The 24,041-nt window shown below is 37.6% G+C and overlaps 1 protein-coding gene across 10 annotated transcripts in view; it reads left to right on the top strand.

Moving 5' to 3' along the window:
• CCSER1 (coiled-coil serine rich protein 1) overlaps window positions 1–24,041 on the top strand; it is a 617,316-nt gene that overhangs the window by 25,531 nt on the left and 567,744 nt on the right. For 2 of the 10 annotated variants that reach the window (XM_072928595.1, XM_072928599.1), the window contains exon 1: window positions 15,159–16,153. The exons of 1 other annotated variant lie outside the window; for it this stretch is intronic. In XM_072928595.1, coding sequence (XP_072784696.1) covers window positions 16,069–16,153 — 85 coding nt within the window. In that variant the 5' untranslated portion in view covers window positions 15,159–16,068. Of the gene's footprint in view, window positions 1–14,492; window positions 16,154–24,041 lie in introns of those variants that run through there. 7 more of the 10 variants (XR_012055747.1, XM_072928600.1, XM_072928593.1 and 4 more) reach the window with 6 other exon arrangements.

The raw sequence follows: 24,041 nt of genomic DNA, 5'->3' as shown, positions 1-24,041 counted from the left end.
GTTGCTGTGAAGTGAGGAACAGGTGAGAATGGCATTTATGCTCATGGTGCTAGTGAGAGGTAAGTGTAGATAGTATAAAATTTATCCTGGGTTACCTGCTTGGAGAAGGAGGCAGGGTTTTATGTGACAGCTACTGTCTTGGCTTACAAGCCAGTGAGTGAACTGGTCCTGTGAGTTATTACAGTGTTACAGAGCAGAATTGTGTACCTGCAATTGCCACAGGCCCCATTAGCACTGATGTTAGTGGGGATGCAACACCAGTTGGTTTTTTCTTCAGGGAAAGTGAGATGTGATGTAGGCATTCATGTTTTCAGGATGTGTCTTCAGCTTTGCGAATCAAGCAGTAAGTAGTTGTATTTCAGAATGTGTTTTGATTTTCAGGATGTGCATTTTTGAAGGGAAGAAGCATTCACATCTTCTAACTTCAGCCACATAACTGAGATTCTTCTATTAGAAGTCTGTTCTTCCTCTGTAGTCAGTGGATATTGAGAGGCTTCTCTGTAAAGCAATTCAGAACATGTAAATTGGATTACTTCCTTGATTTGTTCCTTTATGGAGCCCACTGTTCTTCACAGAAGAAACTTAAGGAAGCTAAAGTCATTATATACTCTCTCATGTCAGGTACGGTAGAACTCCTCTACCCAACTTCATTAATAGTTGCATTACATGGTGGAAAACACCTGAAATTTGGTGCAATTCCCATACATTTTGGACAATCTTTTCCATAAAAGATTGGTGATAATGAGCAAATATTGCAATTACTATGAAATGGTGCTATCAAAATGTGTTATATATTGTTTTGGAAAGTAATAAGCTCCAGATGCTTTCAAACATCTCATTCAAGATGGGATAATAAGGTATTGTGGTACATGCTTGGAAATACTTATTGCAACAACAGGGGACAAAAAGAACTTGGTCACTTGTAATGAATGTGTGATTTTATCTCTGCAGAAATAGTCTTAATGCTGTCTGGGACATGTGTATTTCAGTTTTGTATGTTTTGCAAATGAGAAGGGGTTACAGTCAGAGATACTTTTTAAAGTATTATCCATATGCTTGGAGGTTTACATAAAGTAGTCAGTTGACTGACTTTGAGTTAAACTTCTCTGTGTGTGGAGTTATCTGTCTTGCTAATACATTAAAATGGTAACAATTACAATGTACAGAAGTACTGCTTTTGGATCTCCATCACTGACCTGCGGAATTGGCACTCAACTGCAGGAATAATTGTGAGCAGTCAGGCTTTCTCTATAGCTGACAGTTAAACAGATTTTTTTAGTAGCTTGCTGAGAGCTGCGTAGGATCACTTTGTGTACTTGAAGTTAATCATTGGTGAAGTGCTTTGTTGGATCAGGATCAGCAGTTCACTTCCTCAAGGAATCCCATCTCTGCTTACCATAATCTGTTTCTGACTTTCTATAATTTTCAATTCAAGGGGGACTTGCATTGGTGTTCAGTTTGGTTTTTTTGTTGTGTTTTTGTTTTTGTTTTGTTTGGTTTTTTTTGTTGTTGTTTGTTTGTTTTCAAAAAGAAAAATCTGAAATAATTTCTTAGCAGATGCCTGGCAATAAGATGACTTCTTTCAAGTCTGTGTTCCTTAAAGTACAAGCAGCAAGTTCATAGTCGTAGGGACTTGCAGCCTGATAGGAGGCCATGGGAACCAGGAGGCAGTGTTCAGTTAGCCAGGCCTGGGAAAGGAGCCCAAAGGTTGCTTCAGTGAGATTATAACGTTGCTCAATTTATGAATATTTGCATCTTGATTCAGTTCCTTTGGTGTCAGAAATGAGTTTCTCACTCAGCTGAAAGAAAAAAAATACTGAAATGCAAAAATACGTTCTTGGAACTTTTTGCTTCAGTGATTTTCATATGAAATAAGTAATGTTAAAAATTGGTCCCAAGTTGACAGTGTTTATACCATTTGTTGTTCCTATCTCTTGCAGTAACATATTCTTAGTGCTCTTGATCAAACAGAGTGTTTTCATGCAGAAGAAATGTGCCATGGTGAGCAGCAGAATGGCCAAAGACACTTTGGCTGATATTAGAGAACAGTGTTAAATGAGAAAATGTTCTGAATGATGTTGTTGGTTTAAAATATGTATGCATATTGCTTTATAATCCCATTATGAAAATAAAATCAGACACATGAATCTGAGAGTGGTACATTGAGTTGACAAGTCTGGCTTGTCAGAAAGGACATAAACCAGAAAAATATTTTAATGAACTATAACTCTTTCCTGGGAATATCTGAGTTTACAGTAGAAGGAAATATAAATAAAATAGTCTCAGAATAATTTATATGATGCTAGACTAGTGACTTGCAAGACTTTATCCCTTTGGAGAATGATGCATACATATATCTGGAGATAAAAATACAATATCTCAATGACTGAATTTAAGAGCGGTTCCATTGTCAGAAGCGCAGGTCTGCAAATTTAGGAAATTCAAACCAAGAAAGCTGTCTTGGAAGATTTAGTTAATTACAGACTGCACAGGCTTTGGCATTATTCTTTCCATCCCTCCAGTCTGTGAAATAACTTGACACCAGAAAAAATAAGGTGCATGACAGTGGAAAATGGCCTGAGAGCTCAGAGTGCAGCATGGCAGTGACTTGCAGCATCCTCAGAGCTGATGGGAGAGCCCTGCAGTGGGAGTGGGGCTTCACCTGGCTCTCAGTGCTCAGTGAGATCAGCACAGCCTTTGCTTGGCTCCATTTAGGGCTCATCTCCAGCTTCTGTGTCTTCTGTGCACTGCTTCCCACACAGTCATAACAGCAGCTGTTAAAAGTCGCAAAACCATGTTTTTTTTTAAATGACTTGATAACACAGTGTGTTACGTGGAAAAATGTGGAAAAATGAAACAGGGTATAAGTTTGAGTTGCAGTGGTGTCTTTTTGCAGAATGTTTTGATGGAATCTGCTTTTGTTTTTTTTTTTTTTTTTACAAAATGTTTTATGGATATTTTCATCTTGAAATAAAATTACTTTAGGTTGAAATGAAAAACTGCTGTTTTAATAGAAATGAAGGCAGACTAGCACTCATCTCTCTTCAGATTTAAGACACTAGTATTTTCTTGGGAACAGGTATTTTCTGGAAATAATTACCTTTTGACTTCAAAACTCATTACTTTGAGAATGTTTAAGTGGAAAATTTTATCCCACATGTGGAATATTCTGTTCATTATTTGCAAATGTAGTCAGTCCATATAAGATTCAATCATACAGACTGCTTCCTATTTTATGCCAGTCTCTGAAGACAGAACAGGGAACGACAGGGCTAATTATAATCTGTCATGCTTAGTCATCCACATACACTTCTCTTTTCACGGGTGAAAGTCAAACTGTTGTATGTGCATCTCATTACAGTCAATAAAGGTGTATTTTCTTGGAAATATTAAATATGTGAATTTTTAAAAATATTTTTAAAAATCACAAGTAAAAATGAATAGGAAAATTGCTCAAGTTTCTAATTTGATTCTGTCTGTGGCAACTCTAAAAGCAAAAAGCATGGAGGACGAAAAGAGTACAGGCTATTTTACTGCTTTTAGTTTGAAGATAACAGTTTTGAAAAGCTAGTGTCTTTTTCAAGTGAGCCTTTTTTCAAATAAGATTGTCACAATTTATAAGAAGGCATAATATTTTTATTGTATTATAGATTAGCTGTCAATAAGACTTTGGAATGCCCTGTTGACTATGACTATTCATTGGTAGAGATACTGCTTGCCTATGAAGCTGATGATTAGCAGAATTAATTACATCTAATTGGGTGATCATATCTTGCTGCTGTGTCTTGAGTTGAACACATTTTTACAAGCTGTTGAATGGGTGTTTGCTCTCTTATGGAAGTTTTTAAATCCTTTTCTCCTCTGTGTGAGTATGCTATGTAAAGCCTCTGAACTGTACCGCAGAGAGACAGAGGCAGTGAGATGAGTCCAATCTCTACAAACACATTCTCTATGTAGTGCAGGACCAGACCTTCCCAGAGCAATAGCTAGATTCTGATAAAGCCTGAATTATACTCACTGTGAATGTTTGTACCCTGAGGGCATCTGTCCCCTGCTTGAAGTGGCATATCAGAGCACATCTGTGAGCATATGTAGCCACTGTTAAGATTGAGAGAATTTAAAATGCAATTGAAAGTGATTTGTCAACCCCTTACTGGAATTATTTCTGACTTCTTTTCCCTCATATTCATTTAGTTTAACGCTGTGTCTATTAAATTAAGTTGCCTTTTCTTCAATGCTTTCTTTCTCAGCTTCTCAAGAAAATGAGTGAAAACCGAATGTTACGTTGTGACCTTCTAGATTTCTGTTTAGTGCTCCCAATCAATCACAAAGATGTACATGTTATATCAAATCCGTATTTAACGTGCAGTCTGAGCACAGCGATACAATGGTGAAACGGTGCAGAATCAATAAAAATCAGCTCCAGGCCTTGCTGTTTAGCTGCTTTGTGTTTCAGCACTGCAGGGACAGAAAGCTCAGGTCCTACCTTTCAAAGGAGAAGCACTGCTAGCATGGGAGCTGTTAAAATATTCCTCCTTCATAGCCCAGCTTGTGTTAAATATTCTGTTCATTCCCTGTAATTCCAAACCCATTCCTTTGCAGGATTCTTTGCCCCTCGAGAAGCATTTGCATCAAGGGATGTCAATTCTGTTTGGTACAACACAGTGAGGTGTGGGGGTTGATCAAATGTAGCTAATGACAAATTCTATAGCCAGCTGGTGAGAGCACCAGGCTTCTCAAACATCACTATAATATGTTTATTTCATTGAAATTTCTTGACACAGTTGAAGGGTGTTTATTTGAAAGCAGGATCCTCTAATTCCTGCAATTCATTGGTGGTGTTAAACTGACTCAGTTTCCAGTTTGACAAAAAAATGCCATTGTGACAGGCATTTTAGTCATGGGGCTATTAACCCCCCTCAGAAAGAAGGTGAATGCTAAAATTAAAGGCACTGTCAAATTAGGTGCAGCTTTTCTATACAAAGAAAGCATCTCAGAGGTGGAGAATTGTTCATTTGCTATTAAAAACACTAATTTTAATTGATACATATTTCTAGAGGCATTCATTTGCCTTATTTCAATATTCTGACAACTGGTCTCCTGTATTCCCTGTTCAGAGGGAAATAGCTTAGTGTATGATAAATTTGTCTTCTCAAAAAAGGAACTTGTAAGTAAGACTGAACATGCCAAAAGAAAAAGTTACAAGAGTCTTACCTTTTAAAGCAAACCTTGCATTGATATAGAGTTTAAAAAAAAAGGGAGGGAGAGACACTGCAAAACAAAAAGTGCAGTGCATTTAAGAGATGCTCATAGGACTTGGAATTGGCCTTGTTTTGGTTCTGTTATTCTAATTTATTGAAAGCAGTGTGAAAAAAATATTCAAACCAGTAAGTATAAATATCAACAGTAAATAAATTGATTATCCTTAGAGGTTCAGTAAAACTGTAGAGAGGTTTTAATAAAACTTCTGTTATTATTTCTATTAGTAGCAATAGAACAGGTAGGGAAAGATGTATCCTCAGGATATTTTCCTGCAATTCTGGAGCATTTTTTTGTCCTGCTTCTAACAGTAATGTGATAAAACTTGCAGAAATCTGTTTGACACAGGTCTTTTTTTGTCCTCTTCCTGCTGTCCTCACTATTGGCCAGGGGGAGCTAAGTTCTGACAAGAGCAGGTTCTTTCCCCTCTATTTTCTCTGGCGAATGGACTTCCAAAAAAATGCCTTTATATGTGCTTTAGATCCAGAGGCAGCACATAACCTGTGCATCTCTTATCAAAGTGCAGTGGAAGGTTGAGAAAGGAGGGAGTTGTATTTTAGAATATATGTAATAAATAGCTGCTTTTCTTGTGGTGCCTCTTTTTCTCTAGGGAACTGATTTTCCTGGAGCCCAAAAGTGATTGTTTTGGAAAACTAACTGGTATCATGTAATAAATCAGTTTATCTATTTTGACTAGTGGAAATTCCTGTTGCAAGATACAAAAGTGAATGCTATGGACAGCTTAAAATTAGAGGCTATAGAGGAATTAATTTTCCTAAAAGCTTTCCAGAAATATACTTCTTCTATGAAATGATATCTAGCATTAGACAATACGTATTTCTTTCCTTCAAAGCCTGGGAGTGGAAATGCTCTGGACAGTCCTTCAGTCACTTCTCATAGAGGAAGCACATAAAATGATGCACAAAATCAGACTTGAAAGGTGGAAGTTTGTCCTGTGTTCATCCCTAAAAGATAGAAGGCATTTAATAATTATCACAAAACCTCATACATTGGTTCTTAATGCTGCATTTAAGGGGATACATAATGTTCTCTTGAGGTGGCATGAGCAGATGCTGGCCTAAATATGAAATATGTGAAAATTTGTGAAGTCTTCCCTTCCCTCTCCTTGGAACTAGTCGGAGTGCTTTTGAGGGTGCAAGGTGAATGTAGGATAAGATTTGACAGCGACTCAGATTAGGATGCTTGAGAAGTAGGAGGATGTGCATGTCCTAGGTTTGGCTGGTGCTGGCTGCACAGTTGTTGTACCTGGAACAGTGTTTGTGGTGACAGGGCAGCCTCCCTGTGTGCAGAGAAGTTCTCTTTGCAAAACAGCATAGAAGAGCTTGCAAAAGTCTCTCTGCTGCAGAACACATGTGAAGGAGAAGAAAGGTCTTTCTGCAGCCTTACAGTTACAGGAAGGAGATGGTGAGAGCAGTGTGAAAGCTTCCTGCAAAAATTAGGAAACATGTAAAGGTTAAAATGTTAGCCTTTACTCATCTCACAGGAGAACAAATTTTAGCCACTCATTCTGAAAGGAAGGAAGGAATAATTTGTTTGAAACTCTGCGGAAATGGTAGAGTTCCCTTACATGTACACAGGTGTTTCCGGGATAGAATGTGATCTATCCATATATTAGTGTATAGTTTTGCATATCTTTGGGCATTCTCTGGGGCCAAATAGAAAATTGAGCTTTTCTTGAGCTTGAAGTTGGAGAAGTAAGGATCATTATTTCAACTATAGTGTGCACTATGCTGAACATTATTATTATAACACTAGCATTATTAAGTTTGTTACAAAAACAAAATTTATTTGTCACTGGAATAATGTGGAGCAGGATGCTTTCTATAAGGGTAGCAAATTAAAAGCAAAGGATATTGATGGCTAGTGCTTTTGACAAAGCCTAACTTAAGTCAACCCCTAGAGGATCAGGGTGAATAAATCATTTGAGACATGTAAAACTAAACTGTGCAAAAGTATAACAAGACTGTGTACTGCCACTTTATTGTTTACTATTGGATATTATTATGGGTTGCAGCCTTGGTTAGAATTACTTAAATTCCTCAGCTGTCCATGCTGCCACCATAAGGCTATTCCTGCCTTTGTTTTTGTCCCAGGCCTTAGCATTCATTGTGTGGCTGGTTGTCATCATAGGAGCATCATAATTAAGCTTGTGGAGAAATCACTCTTCTTGTGTCTTATTAGATTTCAAGGGTTAAAATCTCTAATTTGATTTATTCTGTGCTCTAACTGCATCCATCCCTGAAGGAAAGGGTGATGGTGCAGTGAGACTCAGCTGAGTGGGAGAGGAAGCCAGAGCCTATTTGCAATGGGAGGATGGGTTGAAGTGTCCCTCAGCTGTTTGTGGGGTGATTTGACAGGTCTGAAAACAAAAAGCAAAACAAATGATGTTTTTTGTTTTTACTTTAAGAAAGGAAGTAACTAAAAAGGAGAAAAATAAAGAAAAATTATTGATGCATTTCTTTCAATACTGAAAACAAAGATGAAATTTATAGTGCTAGATTTGATCAGCAGTTACTATTCTTTTACTTGCCAAATATTGCTGGGGCACACACATTTAGGATGGGGAGCTATCTTAATGGAAAGCAGCATGTCCAGACTGCAATGTGACAGCCAGGAGGAATTTCCAACTGCTGCCAAATGTGCTGGTGCAACAGCCAAGTAGCTGAATTGCTTAGGATGCAGGTTGCACCTCCTGCCCCAGATGTTGTTCTGACTCCCTCTGTAATTCACTGGGCTGCACTTCTAAGTGTTGGTCTTAACACTCCCTCCCTCAGCTAATCTTGTGTAAAGGATTACAGCAGAGGAATGTGAGGCTCCATGGGAATTTCCTTTTTTAACACCTAAGGGCTTGTCTGACTTAGGCTTTTGTGTTTTAGGGCATTGCCAAGTGCATGCCTGTTCTGTGTGGCCAATACATTGCTGACAGGTAGAATTCCTGTTGCTTAGTTTGAGGATTCTTTCCACAACTCAGTGAAGTTTTGTAAAATGTATTTAACACATGGTGAACAAGTCCTTGAGCTAGCTCTTGTATTTTTCTAGTTAATGTAGTACTTTGCAAAGCACAGCTACACTGTCCATCTTAAATCTGGTATGTATTCTGTATCTTGTTCTGTCTATATACACATTTGAAAAGGGTTTTACTAATTACAGTTCAGTACTTTATACTTATTGCACGTTGAGAACACTCAGATTAAATTCTCAGAATGTGCATTAAGCTTGGTGGTAGTGCTTATGAATTTTTTTTTTTCCATTGGAATTGCTACCTCTTGTCTCATCCATGGAAATGTTTTCTCTGAAACACAGTTGCATTATGATTTTCTGTGATTAATGTTAATTGATAAATGATAACTGGAGTCTCTTGTTTCAACCTTATTAGAGATTTCAAATTAAAACTCAGAAAGCATGTTCCTGAATGCATGAATGGTACAAGAAATAAGGAAAAATAGCTTTTGAAAAACATGTAAAAGATGGCACAAATGGATAAGCAAAAGTCAACATCATTTTTTCAGCACATGAAGGATTCTTGCATTAATCACTAAAGCAAGCACTAAAGTGACTCCTTTTTTAATAGATTCAAGTGATACACTTAACAATATGTATTTCCTGTTCATTGGTGTATGAAAAAAATCTTTGTTTCCAGCTTTTGTGAATGTATCTAGGAAGGAGGTGATTTATGCTCCTGCTACATGTAACTGAAAGCTGCAGCTGCCATGTAAATTCAGCAAACAAAATCTCTTAAGGTGAAAAACAATTTACATATTTGGAAATACAGTAACTCCTGAATTGGGAGTAATCTAGGAGTGATTCTAAAGAGCAGATCTCAAAATCATAACGCTTTAGTCAGAAGTGGGGTCTTTCTGATGTAGATTTCTGGTTGTATTCTATATGTTAGCTAATATTCTTAACTTCATTTTGACAGGATGATCTAGCTGGTGAATGTGAGGTCCATCCTGTCTCCCGCCCAGATCTTTGCATGTTCATTACCTTAGGAATCTTGTAGTGAGAGTACAGTTGCACCATGATCAATTTGAAGACTTAAAAAATGATATAGCAGTTCTTATCTGTCAATCCAATTAATGATTTGTTGTCAGTGCAAGGTCTGCTGGATTAGCGTAAAAGTGTATTTTGACACCACCTTTATTTAGGAAGGGTAGGAAGGTACATTTGTGTGTATATATGTATACAAACAAACTCTCCTGGTGCCAGTCTCTTCTCTTTAATGCCATAATTCATTAGAACCAATTAGATGTACAGTAGAACACTTAGATGTACAGTAATACTTCACACTGAGAAGTGGAAAAGAGTGAAGATTGTTTTCTGTCTCATTAATATGTGCACAGTACACACAATTTTGCTAATGTCAGTGTGGATCTATGTGCATGTGTCAAATTTAAGATTACCATTTCTGTTACATGAACACCTGTCACTCTGTGTATTGGAGTCTGTTGACTTAAGAGTGTAATTGCATATAAAAACATCATATGACCCTTTCCACTTAATTTTATTTGAGAATTTTCTCCCTTTTAGAAAACATTCTTGCAGTAAAAAGCTGATCCCAGTCTGTGTCACAGCAATGTTGCTTTCAGTTTAATAGGGCAGCATTTACTACATATGTTTAGAATATAATGTGTGGGTTTTTATGAATGTTGACAGTGGTTGTTTATTGTAAAATGAGCATTTTTTTAAAAATGGGGTAAGAAGACTGGTAGGTTTTAAGAATGAAATGGACTTGTTTTTGTACCATTTGGTGCAGCAATGTAGCTTAGACTTCTTTAGACTTCTTTCGTGACTGTATGTCTGCCTGTTCTCTTTTATTACAGAATGCCTTTCTTTCAAAAATATGTAAGTAAAAAAAAAAATTCTAATGGGCTGTTACACAGGTGGGACTTTGACCAAGTTATTGATGAGTTTCTAGATGTCTTAATCCTTGAAAGCTGTGGGAGTTGTACTGAGGTGCTAAAAGGCTGAGGTCTGAAATGTATTTGATGTTAAGTTTGGAGGCTGAATTATAAAATAAATGAAAAAAAAAAGCTAGTCAAGAATTATTGCTTTGTTATGTGGCTGATTGAAATGAAACAGGAAAAATTGTTTTATTAAGATAGAAAAATCAATATTTTATTATGATTCTTGGCCATATTTGAGTAGAAACAAAAGGTTTAAGGTTTCTGGGGTTTGCAGGAAAAAAGATAGGACTGTTGATACTTGTCTGCTCCCTCAGGTGTCCTGATTTGACTTGTGTGAGCTAGCTGACTCGGGGATCACTCACTTCAATGGGACAGCTTTCTTTCTTCTCTACTGCTGAGTGTGTGTTTGTATTTGATATAAAGTGGAGTTGGTTTGACAGGAGAGCCTGCTGCAGAGGGTCCCCAGGATCATTATACCCTGTGTGTGAGACACTGCCTGGAGAGCAGTCCTTGGCTCACATCTCTGCTCGGAATCACACAGAGAGGGAAACTGTGGGCTTGGCTTTCTGTCCCTGGCAGCTGGATTGGACCTTTGTTCGTGGGAGGCAGTTCGTGGGAGTCAGAAGCATTTCTGACCTTGCCAAGGGCCAGCTGGTCCTTCATCCTCTCCTAACGCCTTTCTGCCTGCCTGCCTCCTTTGGTTACCTGATCAGTTATACCTGCAGGATGTCTGCGTCTGCCAGGGAAGATGCTGTAGGAAGCTCAATACAGACCATGGGTGAATTTTTATTGGTGTTGAAGAAGGTGGAGGATCTGTGAGGTGCAGTGCTTCCTGTTTTTCCTGTGAGGCAGTGGGCAAGTTTTTAAAAAAATGGAATATTGATCCGATTTTACTTTAAAGGATTACAACCTCCACAGCAATGCAGTTGCTGATAGAAAAATCGTGTCTAGAAGACCACTGAGAATATGCAATTAAAGGGCATAGAAATGAAAGACTAATGAAAATTATTGGGCTGCAAGACATGGGTTTGGGATGAAGGGGAAGGAATGGGTGTATGTGGCAAATGAACAAGGAGGAGGTGAATGACATGGAATTATGGACTAAGGTTACACCATTTTTAAAATGTTTTAATACAGTTCTAGTAATGCCTTTCATGTCCCTAAAATGCATCAAATTACTGTGCCACTTAGAAAACGAATCAGGCTTCATTTCTTTGGTTTAATCTGCCCAGAGTAAAAGTGCAGTGTTCAGTTAAATTAGTGCAAGCTCCGTCTAAGTCCTGGGGTCTGTGCACAGACAACTGAAATGAGGCAGACTGAAGATAACTGAGCTTCCAAAAATAAAATGAGGAAACAAAAATTCTGCCTCTGCACTTCTCTTAGCAGTAAGGGGGATCTTTTCAGTCTCTCAAATATCACCGTCTATGTCTCTTCTGACATTTCTCACTCTCCTTTTTGGAAGCTCACTTTCATCCACGAAACTTATTTTCCCTTATCTTTTCCCCAGTCCTCCTCTTTTCCTCAGGGTTCTTGTAGGATTCTTAGCTATAACCTTTCCTGCTAGGTCTGCTGCTTTTTTGCCTGCCGACTTGTGACTGATGACTGTGTTTCTGATGCTTTTACCCTTCAGTTTCTGCAAACCTATCTGGCACCACCCAGAAGCACCTTTGAATGTTTGGAGCTGAAACCTGCATGAACAGTTCTTAGCCTGTTTGCTTTAGGGTGGCTATAAGGAGAAGACTGCTGGTGGATCTTGTTCAAGAAATGCTATCTTTCATTGTTAAAAAAACCTCTAAAAAATGAAGTGTGTGAACCAGAAATGAAGTAGCATAATTTTCCGTGTCTTGCTTCTTCATTTATTTGTATATTTAAAATTATATTTAAATCTAAAACTGATTCTAGGAATTTTTTCCATGACTGTCATTTAGATTGCAATTATTTTACTTCTTTGTATACTATCTTATTCTGCTAAATTTTAAAGTAAATCCTATGACAGTCTGCTTAACACTTGTAGTTCTAAAGTAATTTAGTTCAGAAGCCATGTAGTTCAAAAGTTATTTCATTGTCTCACAAGAATTTTTAACTTGAATGAGTATCATATGACAGTGTTTACAGTAGAACTTTGAGGGTCTTTACTCTTTTTTCTTACTTGAGGTAGAATAAGACTTTGCTGTACGGAATTGGCTTCTTTGGGACAGCTGAGTAGTTGCCATTTGTAGAAGTATGCAGTTTACACATCTGTGTGTTTACTAAGAGAGAGTGAAGCAGTGTACAAAATTTAGCAGCTGACTACTGGCAGTTAAAGGTAACTCATTCTGCAAATAATTGGTTTATTTTCTTTCAGTCAAGAAAGGAAGATGCAGTAAATTTTCACCTGGTTAAATAAACAGGGTATTAACTTTCTTTACTGATATGGATTTTCTTTATCAATATTGATTTTGGGGACATGAACCTCTTACCTTATTTGCTTATGGGAAAGACAAAGCAGTACATATTTACTCATTCCTTCATTCCAACTGCAGCTGTAATTTGGTAGTGAGGTTTGTAACAGGCTAAACGAGCTGTCTGAACTTTGAGCTCCTTCCATAAGATTCAGCAAACTCTTACCAGTTTTTGAAGAAAGAAGGTACTGAAGAATTGAGGTTTTCATGTACTTTGCTGTATAGGGAGTAAATTTATTTGGAGAACGACACAGACATGTACGCATACTCTTTTTAACTTACTTTTAAAAATGAACAAATTTTATTCTAAAAATTACCATGTTTGTGGGTTTTGATGTTTGACTGTCAGTGAAAAACCTTGTATCTTTTGTTTCTGTTTATCCTTCTGTAATGTCAGTGTGTGTAAGATGAGCGTGTGGCTTAGAGAACACCTACAAACTACCACAGTATTTGTATGAAAAAATTCTGAGAGGTCTTTAGATGGATGAGGATTTTACAATGTAGTTCTAAAACCAGCACTTTGAGCTTGTGTTATTGTTGGATTTGGGGCTTTTTTGGGGGCTGTGGTGGGGTTTTTTTAATGTGTTTGTTGGGGTTTTTTGCTTGTGGTTGTTTTTTTGTTTGTTTGTTTATTTTTTAAACATTTTTAATTTCTCTCTGCCTGAAACATTCTTTAAAACTGTGATAAAATGTACTCATCTGACCTTGCACAGTTATTTCTAGGTGTGTTTTCTTGGTAATAGTTTTTCTTGGAAGCTCTTTGTTGCTTGCCAATCACTGGCTCACCTTGTTTGATTATAATATGAACTCTAGTGTTTGGTAAACTTTGTAAACTAATAGCATTAAAGCAGGTAGAGGGAGACAGACACTAATGATGTCAGCAAGAAATTATGTTGCCAGTTTGAGATTGTGTTGGTGCCACTTACCTGCAGGAGAACAAGGACTTCTTTTTTCTTATTTGGGTTTATTTGAAGGAGTAATGTAATTCTAGTACTGGTGCAATGGCAATTTTTAATGTTTCCTGACGTTAAAGCCAATACCATTAAAAACATATCCTGTATTTTTATAGCTGAAGAGGGAGAACATGTGTACATTATAAGTCATACTGGTACAATGAAGTATTAATTTCAGCTATTTCACTTGTTCTGATTTCTGCTGTAATTTAGCTCATGTCTTAAATACTTACGGAGCAGCTTTTTAATGTTTTTAAGGATACTATTACAGCCTTAGAGAATTAGTAGTGGAAGTAATAATGATTGTGAACATAGTGTCAGAGGATTAAAGCCTAAAGCTTTTTTTTTCCCTGTACAGCTATAGCAGTGCTTTATTCTGGTCAGTATTAGCTGTGGATAATGATACCACAATCCTCAATGACTGTGAATCAAGGCAAGCAGAGAAAATATAATGTTGAAGAGACTGATAACTGCAATATCTCTGTTTGCAAACTGCTTTGAAATTCTATTGATGTCATGACTTCATGTCTGTTGATGTGAATCTTTCTGTTTAAAAACCCTCAGGAAAGAGATATACCTGTGCCTAGTAGAGTTCATTTATTCAGAGTTTTGAAAGTAGGGCTGTTCTTCTAATGGTACTACTTCCAAGAGTTCTTCTTTTGTTGATTTACCTTACATGGATGAGGGATTCTGTTTTTGAGAGGTTCTTTAGAGTTTAAAAAGATGAGTTTTCACATCATTTCAACACAGATTTTTGATGAGGTATGTGGAGGGAGATGGCAAAAGGTAGTACCAGCAGTAGTAAGTTTTGAAATATTGGAGTAAGCTAACGCTTCGTTCACATATTTTCATGATTGATTACACAGCTTAGAAAAAAATCTGTTTACAGTTAAGTGGGTAAGTATTCTTGTTAAGCTCTCTAGACTCCTGAAATTAAGCCTTCAACATTCAGATATAGTCAGGATCTAGAAACTCTTGATAATAGCCCTCAGTGATTATATGGGACAAGTGTATTTATGAAGTTGGCATCAGTAGGTGGCCTGACTTGTCACACAAACAAGATCTATGTGGATCCATGTGAAAGAATATAAGGTCTGCAGATGTGCAAGGGTCAGCAGTCATATATTATATTAAAAATGACATGTCAGCTACACAGCGTGTTCTGAGGTTTCAGTGAGTGTGTTTCATGTGCAGATCATTACACCCATTATTCTCCTTCCAGAGACAGGGAAGGTGATCACAGAGACATTACCTGCCTAAAGACACAAGTGAGTCCACTGGCTGGACTCCGTATCTCATAAATCTCTTGTCCATCTTATGTCCACAAAACCAAAATGAGACATTTTTATTGAATAATTTTCTTAAAAATATCTGGAAGGGCTTCTCTATTGTTATAGGCATGGTAGTTCAGAATGCTTTTAGATGTTTTTAGGCATTATAAATGCAATTATTAATTGTCTGTATTCGGAGAAAAGTGGAAAAACCCCAGATTCTTTTTCTTCCATGCAATGAGAAAGGTATTCATACCTACTGACAGAACTAGAGGACGGAGTCTTAAGCTGCGCCAAGGGAAATATAGGTTGGATATTAGGAAAAAGATTTTATGGAAAAAGTGATAAAGTGCTGGAGTGATCTGCCCAGGGAGGTGGTGGAGTCACCATCCTTGGATGCGTTTAAAAAAAGACTGGATGTGGCACTTGGTCTATGGTTTAGTTGAGGTGTTAGGGCATGGGTTGGACTCGATGATGTTGAAGGTCTCTTCCAGCCTAGTCATTCTGTGATAGATGCAAAATTCCGTCCCAAAGCAAATTTTACAGCTCAATTATTAACCCCTGGATAAGAATTCATAATGAAAATGCTGTCAGTTCTTTAATTACAGTGATTATAATAGAACCTGTAATAATAAGGCAGCACCCAAGTTTTTGAGCTGCTGTGTCAGCTGTCGAACCCAGGCTTACAAAAATCCCTTTCTGAGTGGAAATGTGGTGTAATGCTATTCAAGGGGGACATGCATCTGCTCTTTTCAATAAGCACATCAGCTAATGTGTGAAACTGTCTTGCTATCATTACAGCTGTACAGAAAGTGCACTAAGATATCTCAGTGCGTTTGCAGTTATTTCTGCTTCTTTAAAAGAAAAAAGCATTTCATTCTTAGACTAGATAACAGCCACTGTTGTTCGTGGCAATAGAGGAAGTATTAGCACTGTTAAGAATGGTAGTTATTCTTTTTTGCTAAAAATAGCTTTACAGCAAACTTTAGTTTGAAGCATTGGTGTTTCATTTATGCATAGGTTATAGTGGCAAAGTCTTGCTAGCAATGCTTGCCCACACAGTGTGGAAGATCATGCACCAATGATTTATCAAGATCCGCCCATTTTCCATTCTGCTCCATCAGTACTAAAACACTTCCTCAACTTGTTTACTTTAGACTACAGAAAACAATTAATGAAGTTGAACTTGGTGAGAACAAGGGCCATGAACTGGCCTTGAATGTCCAGTGCTGACAGTTCATCTGTGGAAGAAATCCTTTTCTCTGTGAGTGGCCATCCAGAAGTGAGCACTGGGTTACATGTAGGTAGGTGAACCATGGTTATTTTGAGTCTCCAGAAATGGCTCATATTTGGAGATTTTCTGGCTGATGAACACATTGCCAATACAGTACCTGATAATTACTATGGATATTTCTGAATTAGTTTAGTTACCACTTAAAAATGCATTTATGAACGAGTACTTTTATATGTGATTATTAGCGATTCTGTTTCTTTGTTTCTAAAAATATTTCATGTTGGGCTAGTGATGAAACCTCTATTGTCATTATCCATCTCAGAGTTTATTTAATTGGGCTTTAATTATTAGATTCATCTGCAACATGACTTTCAGAGCAAGAAAAAGATAAAAAAGATGGCTTCTAAAGACAAACTTTTTTGTTTTTCTGTGATTTTTAAAAAACATACTTTCAATATGATCTGAAAAAATACCTTTTTAGAATAATTTTGTGTGGTAAAGGAATTTGAGGTAAGTTATGATAGTATTTGTGTGTGTTCAAGGAGGTAATTCTCCTAAAAATAACAGCTTTTCAGAAGACTCTTTAACTGGTCATATTGATCACTTTGCTGCTAAGACATACTGTGGTTCAGTAACACTTGTATAATTGTATAAAATTAACTTCAGTTTTATTTTTGAAGTATTGTAGTGTCAGGAAAAATAAAGAAGTCTTGACCAATATTTAATAAATCAGTTTTATTTGTTCTACAGTACTTACAAGATTTTAATTGACATATACTTCATTAGTAAAAAAAAAAAAAAATCTAAATTCTATTTATTTTTTGTGGGTAAGCAGTTAAGTACTAACTGAAACAATTTCTTTGGCTTTCTTGGAGGGGAAAGGAACTTATTGGTTTTTGCAGGTGGATTCATTAAAATGGCTCATAGTACAGAGTCTCGTTTTCTTTGTTATTAAGTGACAAAAAGACCACTCTCTGGTTTTGATGCTACCACATGTCCTTTGCTGCTAGCGTTCATTTGGGAGAAATAATGATTGGGAAACACTTAATAAAGGTGCAAGGCCTGAAGCCATAGGCTGCATTCTCATAGACAGCTGCTTCTTCAGGTCAAGTCTTGAGGAGCCCTCTGAAGTATCCACAAGCTGCCTTTGACTTGCACCCATATTTATGCTGTTGTAAAAACCATCAGGGAAGTGGTGGCTATGCTGGAGTCTGGCCCAGGGGCACAGTATGCAGTTCCTTGTTGCTAACCTAAATAGCAGTATTGTTTTTTAAGTGCTAAGGGCTGTGGATGCCTGCACAATTTGATAGCAGTCACTCATTTCTAGTGCTTTGATAGAAATGTGACCAAAATAACAGAGATATCAAATTGAAAGCTACGCTGTGCCCTACAACCACTAACAGACAGGTGCTGTGCAGTTTTCTTGATGTTTCTATGTTTCTCCTGTATTGATGGTTGTGATGGATGCTAGTTGCAGCCTATTGATAAAACCAGCATTAAACAAAGATATTGCAGAAACCCACTTCTTTTGTCACCTAATCAGCAGACAGGCCATTGTGGTAATGCATAATGAACATCTGTATTTCAGGTGGAGTCCAGCAAAGCCTGGCCACAAAACAAAGCTTCTCCAGATTTCAAAGTGACAGTGATGTAAAGCCATATTAATGTTAAATGATGTGGGTAAAAAAGATGGGCAAAAAAAATTATCATTGGGTATAATCTGTCCTTCCTTGTATAACTTAGTATGAGTTGTGCACTCTGTTATTGTGGGACCTTTTGTGCCTTGGGCAGTTCTGTCTGTGAGCTGTGTGCTGTGTTTACAGGTGAAACTGAATCCTGTCAGGTTGATGTCATTTCAGCTGAGGTGTCATTTCAGCTGAGGTGTCATCTTCTTGTGACACAGTTGTGGCCATCCTCCCCTGGGAACATTGTAGCCCTTGACGTCTTTGTGCCATCACTGCGCCTGGCCTGTTACGCTCAGACATTGGTCAGGACAATAAATATTTATTCCTTCCTCATATAAGAATGAGGAAATATATTCTCAGAAGTTGAATTGGCTGTTTATTAACCAAATTAATTAAACACTTTCCATTTGGCTTTTCCCATGGCAGTTCCCATCCAGTTTAAAGTGAGGTTATCAGAATAGGAGCTTGTCTTTGGGTTTTTATTTCTCTTGAGTATTTCTGTCTCCCTCAAATGAAGACACAAAATATTTCATGTAGCCCAAAAGAGAGCATCAAGAAATTGTTTCGATTTACTCTTCTAGTTTTGCTTTGGAAATGGTTCCTCTCAGATATTGTGCTCCTTTATAGCTCATTCCTAAATTAACTCAAGTAAGTATTCCTGGTCAACCTTACAAGTCTTTTCTTCTCTCATTTAACATTGTTACTTATGTCTAGTAACAGTAACTTTGGAAACTGTTAAATGGTCTTAGTTGAATAAAAAGACAGAGAAGACATTTTATAAAATCTAAATCTCTCACTTGATCTGCCTTATGTATTTCAGCGCTCCTGTACACAGCACTGAGATTTGGTATTTTCATAAGCTCCAGAGGAATGGTATAAGCTGAATATAATGTTACGTTATACTGCTGTCATCTGTACACAGTCCACATTGCCCTGGAATTTGTGTCTTGAGGCATTGCTTTTGCCTTGGTACAGTGCATTCTGCATTTGCTGCCTTTCCAGAAGCTCACTGTGCTGCCTGGTGTTCTCAGCTTTGGAAACTGCAGAGGGAAGCCTGTGTTTGTGCTCTGGTCATTTCTGCTAGAGCTTGAGGATTATAGTTGTCATTTTGGCTATTCACTTGGGAAGCTTTTAGAGGTCTTTTAGATGTTAAAGACTGAAACTGGGGATTTTGGAGCAGGTCCCCGGATATAGTGTGAGAGAGTTTTGTTGTCAGGGGTCAGGGCCAGATTGGGGCAGCCATGCAGGTGTGTGCCTTGTGCTGATGTCCCCAGCTTGGAAATGTCACACAACATGAACTACTGTCCTAAAGACAATAAGGCCAGAGCAGGAGTTGTGGGAACAGAGTAAAAAAAATATGGATTCACCTCTTCTTTCAATCAAATTTGTTCTTTCATAAGGCCTGTATTGATTGCAGATGGCATATATGAGCTGGGTGGTTAGGGGCAGGGTTAGCACTTGGATGATTTGCTTTTTCCATGTAACTTCAGCTGGTCTGGATTAAAGAACAGATTCATGCATTGCAAGTACATATATGTGTAATAGCTTAAAATTAGCTGCAGTAAGGCTGGTGTTAGGGTCCTGGAGTTTTTTTTTTTAGCCGTATCTTTGGTGTGGCTATTCCCAGGAATCCTTTGGTTTTTGTGGACTGAAAGTTTTGTGTTTGGCTGTAATGGGCTATCTGTAGTACTTTCTTCGATTAAATAACTATGATTACATTTTCAATATAATCTGAATTGTCTGTCCACACCTATCTCCTGTGTATCTTAAGTAGTACTTTGATAGTTTGGTCCCACCTCCATTTTTAGTTACTATGTGCCTAAACCTCACTTTCCTTGTATTTTGTGTTTAAAATTCCTATATATTTTGCCTCTTGTATTCAGTCATCTTCCTGAACAAAGTTTCACGTCTGAGTCATTAGTTGTTTTCTCCATATCATGGGTGTGTCAGCATTTTGTTTGTCATTTTCTTCAGATCCTCCTTATAAATGAAGACTCTTAAAGCTGCAGTCAGAATCCATAAAGCTAAGACCATTATGGTTAATATAACCCATTGGCCTGAATATTGCAAATATTTCCCTGTATATGGTATCTCCATAACAGCCAGGAGTGAGTGTGTGAAAGTGCCTGAAAAGTATTTGCATAAGAATGCAAATAACTTTGAACGGGCACACCAGCATCTGAGCTTTGATCTGTTAATGACTTCCTCATTCAATAAAGCGTGGAATACCAAATCCCAGTGCTTGGCAAATTCAGACTGCTAATTTGTCAAAGCCGAATAAGAGGAAAACATGGATTTTGCAATTCATTGCAAGAATGTAAGGAAAACAGAAGTCTTCCATCAGTAAGATGCTGAATATCCATTTTATCTGCTGAAGGCAGATAAAGGACAATAGGACTAATCCATAGTGTCCAATATTTCCACTCTCTTTTGTGTCAGATTAGACAATTCATCTGCTCAATTACACACAGGAGTGTTTTGTTTGGTGAAGAGTGGGTGTTGGTCCAGAATTGGAGTAATAAGAAATTCAAGTAAATGTGAAATTGTGGACACTTACCTATACATTTCAAATTGATTAATCTAACAGAAATTACCTAGAAGGTTTTTTTATGGGCTTATTTTACTTACAGAGATTGGTGTAAACTTCCAGAACAGATTGCAAGTCTGATGCTGTCACCTGGGGACTCTTAAAAAAAATTATCAAAACAAAGATAATTCTGAAAATGCTTACTTGCTCTGGAGTTGAGCCTGAAATGAGAGATATTCTTTACTTCTGAATAATTTGATCTGTTGAGTGACTTTGCATCCTAGCTACATATTTAGAAAAGAAAAAAAAATACAGATGCATAATATAGAACAGTTCAAACCAGGACTATGCAAATATGTGCCCCAGTCCTGATATGCAATGAGTGGAGAATGGACAGAGCAGCCCTGAAGAGAAAGATTTTGGGGTGCTGGTGCATGAGAGGTTGGACGTGACCTGTCAATGTGTGCTTGCAGTCTGGTTGTATCCTGGACTTCATCACAAATACCACAACCAGCAGGGTGAAGGAGAGGACTCTGCCCCTCTGCTTCATTGAGACCCACCTGCAGTGCTGCATCAACTCTGTAGCCTCAAACACAAGAAGGACCTCGTCCTGTTACAGCATGTCCAAAGGAGGTGACAAAGATGATCAGAGGGCTGGAGCACTTCTCCCACTCGTGCTGAGTTGGGTTTGTTCAGCCTGGAGAAGAGAAGGCTGAGATAATATAGCATCGTCCAATATCCCGCAGGGGACCTACAAGAAAGCCAGAGAGGGACTTTTTACGGGGGCATGTAGGGGTAGGAGAAGGGGTAAAAGGCTTCAAACTGAAAGAAAGTAGACTTAGATTAGATATTAGGAGGAAATTTCTCAGTGTGAAGGTTGTGAGATACTGCACCAGGTTGCCTGGAGCAGCTGTGAATGACCCATCCCTGGAAGTGTTCAAGGCCTGGCTGGATGGAGCTCTGAGCAGCCTGGTCTAGTGGAAAGTGTCCTGGTCCATGGATGTTGGAACTAGATTACATTTAAGGTCTCCTTTAACCCATTTTATGATTTTATGAACGGCAGAGCAACTTGTATGTGGTTAATGAAAGACAATGAACAATGTAAGTGCTTCTCAAAAGAAGTGCTGAATTCCCTTAGACAGCAGTTCCTATTACAATTGTGCCATATGTTCTCAGCAAGCAGCAGATGTACAGTCTAACATTTAGCAATGGAACTTTCCCACTTGAATGTTTGGGATAATACTAAAATAATGAAACTTTGGCATTTCTAAGGCAATTTCTTTGTGTTGCAATTTGTCCCCACTTTGCTGTGCCTATTTGTTTCAGAAAGTCTTATCACTTAAAGATTTTAGAGCTCTTATGTAGGCGTTTCCTTACATCTCTCCAGTAACCCTGAAAGCATTATGCATTTTAATGCTTGGATGACTAGGTGGCTTCCCCAGGATCACACCAGGCACCACAGAAATGCAGGGGGCACCGCTGGTGTCTTGAAGACTGATGTGTCTGTTGAGACAGCCACAGCTGCAGGGTCGATGGGGAGCTGCCAAGGGCATGGCATCTGGTAAATGACAAAGTGCCACCTTGAAGGCAGTGCTCAAAGACATTGGCTCCTCACTCTCTTTAACTCTTTTGAATACTTTATATTTCAATAATCAAGGTATTCTTTCTAAAGGTATTCATTCTAGTATTCTCTACTGATAGAAGGAGCTTGCTTTCTAAAACCATAAGGTAGGTATAAAGTTATGTCAAGACCAGGGTGCAAGATAATTAAACCAGGGGAAAATGACAAGTTTCCACTGCAAATTTTGCTATATCAGCTCATGCTTAAAGTCTGAATAATATAATCTGAATTAAAAGTTCACTGAAATCAACCTTACTTTAGGAAGTGGATTTACTGGCTCTAATAGGATATGTTTTAAAAGTATCAGTTAAAATTGTTTTTTTCTGGTCATGTTCTTTAAAAGGGATCCTGTTGTGAATAGTATGTTAACCTTTATAGCCTCCTGAGAAATGTATTAACTTCCTTTTTTCAATTCAGCCTTACAGGTCTATGGAAAAATACCAATATGAGTGTAATGTGTAGAAATGTATATAATATTTCCTTCACTGGAAAACTCATGATCATCTTGCATTGCCCTTTGCTGGAGAGATATGTAGGCTTATGGGACTTTGTTTCTTAAGTTCCTGAAAGTAGCAGCAAAGCTTTAAGGAAAGCAAAACACTTAGTTTTTATTGATTATTTTATGACTGTAAAAGCTTTTTTTTTTTTTTTTTGTCAAGTGTGAAACTTGATCTGTTCCCTGCAAAGTATTGTTGCCTCTTTCTACTGTTTATTTACAGTTCATTAGAATTTCATGACCTGGGTTTTTTTTCCCCTTTAATTCTGCTTAAGCCAGTCAATAATTGTCAGATCTTTTCTTGGTAGTGATATTGCAGGCTGATGTTTGATCTCTGTCCCTTATATAATTGAGGATGAGTCAAGGCTGAAGACTCATTTCTTTGTTATGCAAAGTTATAAAGAGTACAGTAAACAGGGACAAATGGCAGGTATTTTGTACACAGACAAACTTGTAATAGATTTATAGATTTATTTATTGCCTCTTGGATTACTTTGCCTTATTGGGTCACTGCATTATTTTTCAAAGTGTCTTCTGAGAGTAAAATAAAATAAAACAATCCTTCCTTTATTCAGTGTTACTTCTTGATGATCTGGTTGAGTGATCAAAACAGAGTGAGTTGCATTAATATTCTGTACTTTCCTGGGATACAAACTGTAGTTCTGGTGGTGAAGCTGAGGTATTATTTTCTCTATGAAGGCAGTCATTAAGTTTAGCATTCAGCACATCTTATCAGTTGGACTTGCTTTTTATATTTGAGCTCAAGTAGCAGCCACTGCAAGTCATTCTCACTTTGTTGTAGTTCCTGACACCATTCCAAACCTTTTCCAAAGGAAATGCCGTGCTGTTAGTCTTTTTTGCTCTGGACCTTCCTGAAACTGCCTCTAGGGATGTTGACCTCATTTTTGAGTTATCCAGTTATAAGATTCACCAAAATTAAGGGAAGTTGTTCTTCGCTACCTCTGTTTTTCTGAAGCTGTCTACAGCTGCATTCATAGAATAATAATTTTTTACTTCTTTAAAGTTTGGAGTTTGTTTCCCTTATCCAACCTCTCTGATGTCCTTTGAGGAATTAAAAGTGCAAGAAATATATAAATAATGTGCTGCTGCTCTATGCTTACTTTCTATTAGATTTAAATACGAAATCCTGTCCCTGCAGAGGTTTAACTCTGACCACTACTAGAAGGGAATGCAGTTTAATGAAGGTCTGTTTTGTTAAAAATGAAGTTGTGAGGGTGATAAAGTTGCTGTCATTAACTTTCCTCTCTGCTAAAGACACATGGTGTCATTCTTGGGGTTGTCCTTGGGGCAGGCCAGGAGTTGGATCCATGGTCCTTGTGGATTCTTTCTAACTCAGGATATTCTGTGATTTTTATGACAGGCATCTGTTGACTTTTGCCTTGCCCTACATTTTTTGCAGCTGTGGCTGAGACACATCTCTTTTTCTTCCATCTCTTTTCTTCTGAATATAATTCACTTTATTTGATGAAAAAATAAAGCTCCTAGGCTTCAAATTTGAAGGTTATCAGCTCTCTTACAGGTATAAAACCGCTGTCTTTAAAGTCATTTATTGAAGAAGTGGTGTCTCATTTTTTTCAGCTGGAATAACCTGCTTTCATATACTTAAGT

Source organism: Taeniopygia guttata, chromosome 4, assembly GCF_048771995.1.
Source record: "Taeniopygia guttata chromosome 4, bTaeGut7.mat, whole genome shotgun sequence".
In the NCBI taxonomy this organism is placed as follows: domain Eukaryota; kingdom Metazoa; phylum Chordata; class Aves; order Passeriformes; family Estrildidae; genus Taeniopygia; species Taeniopygia guttata.
This window is presented reverse-complemented; position numbering and strand designations above follow the sequence as displayed.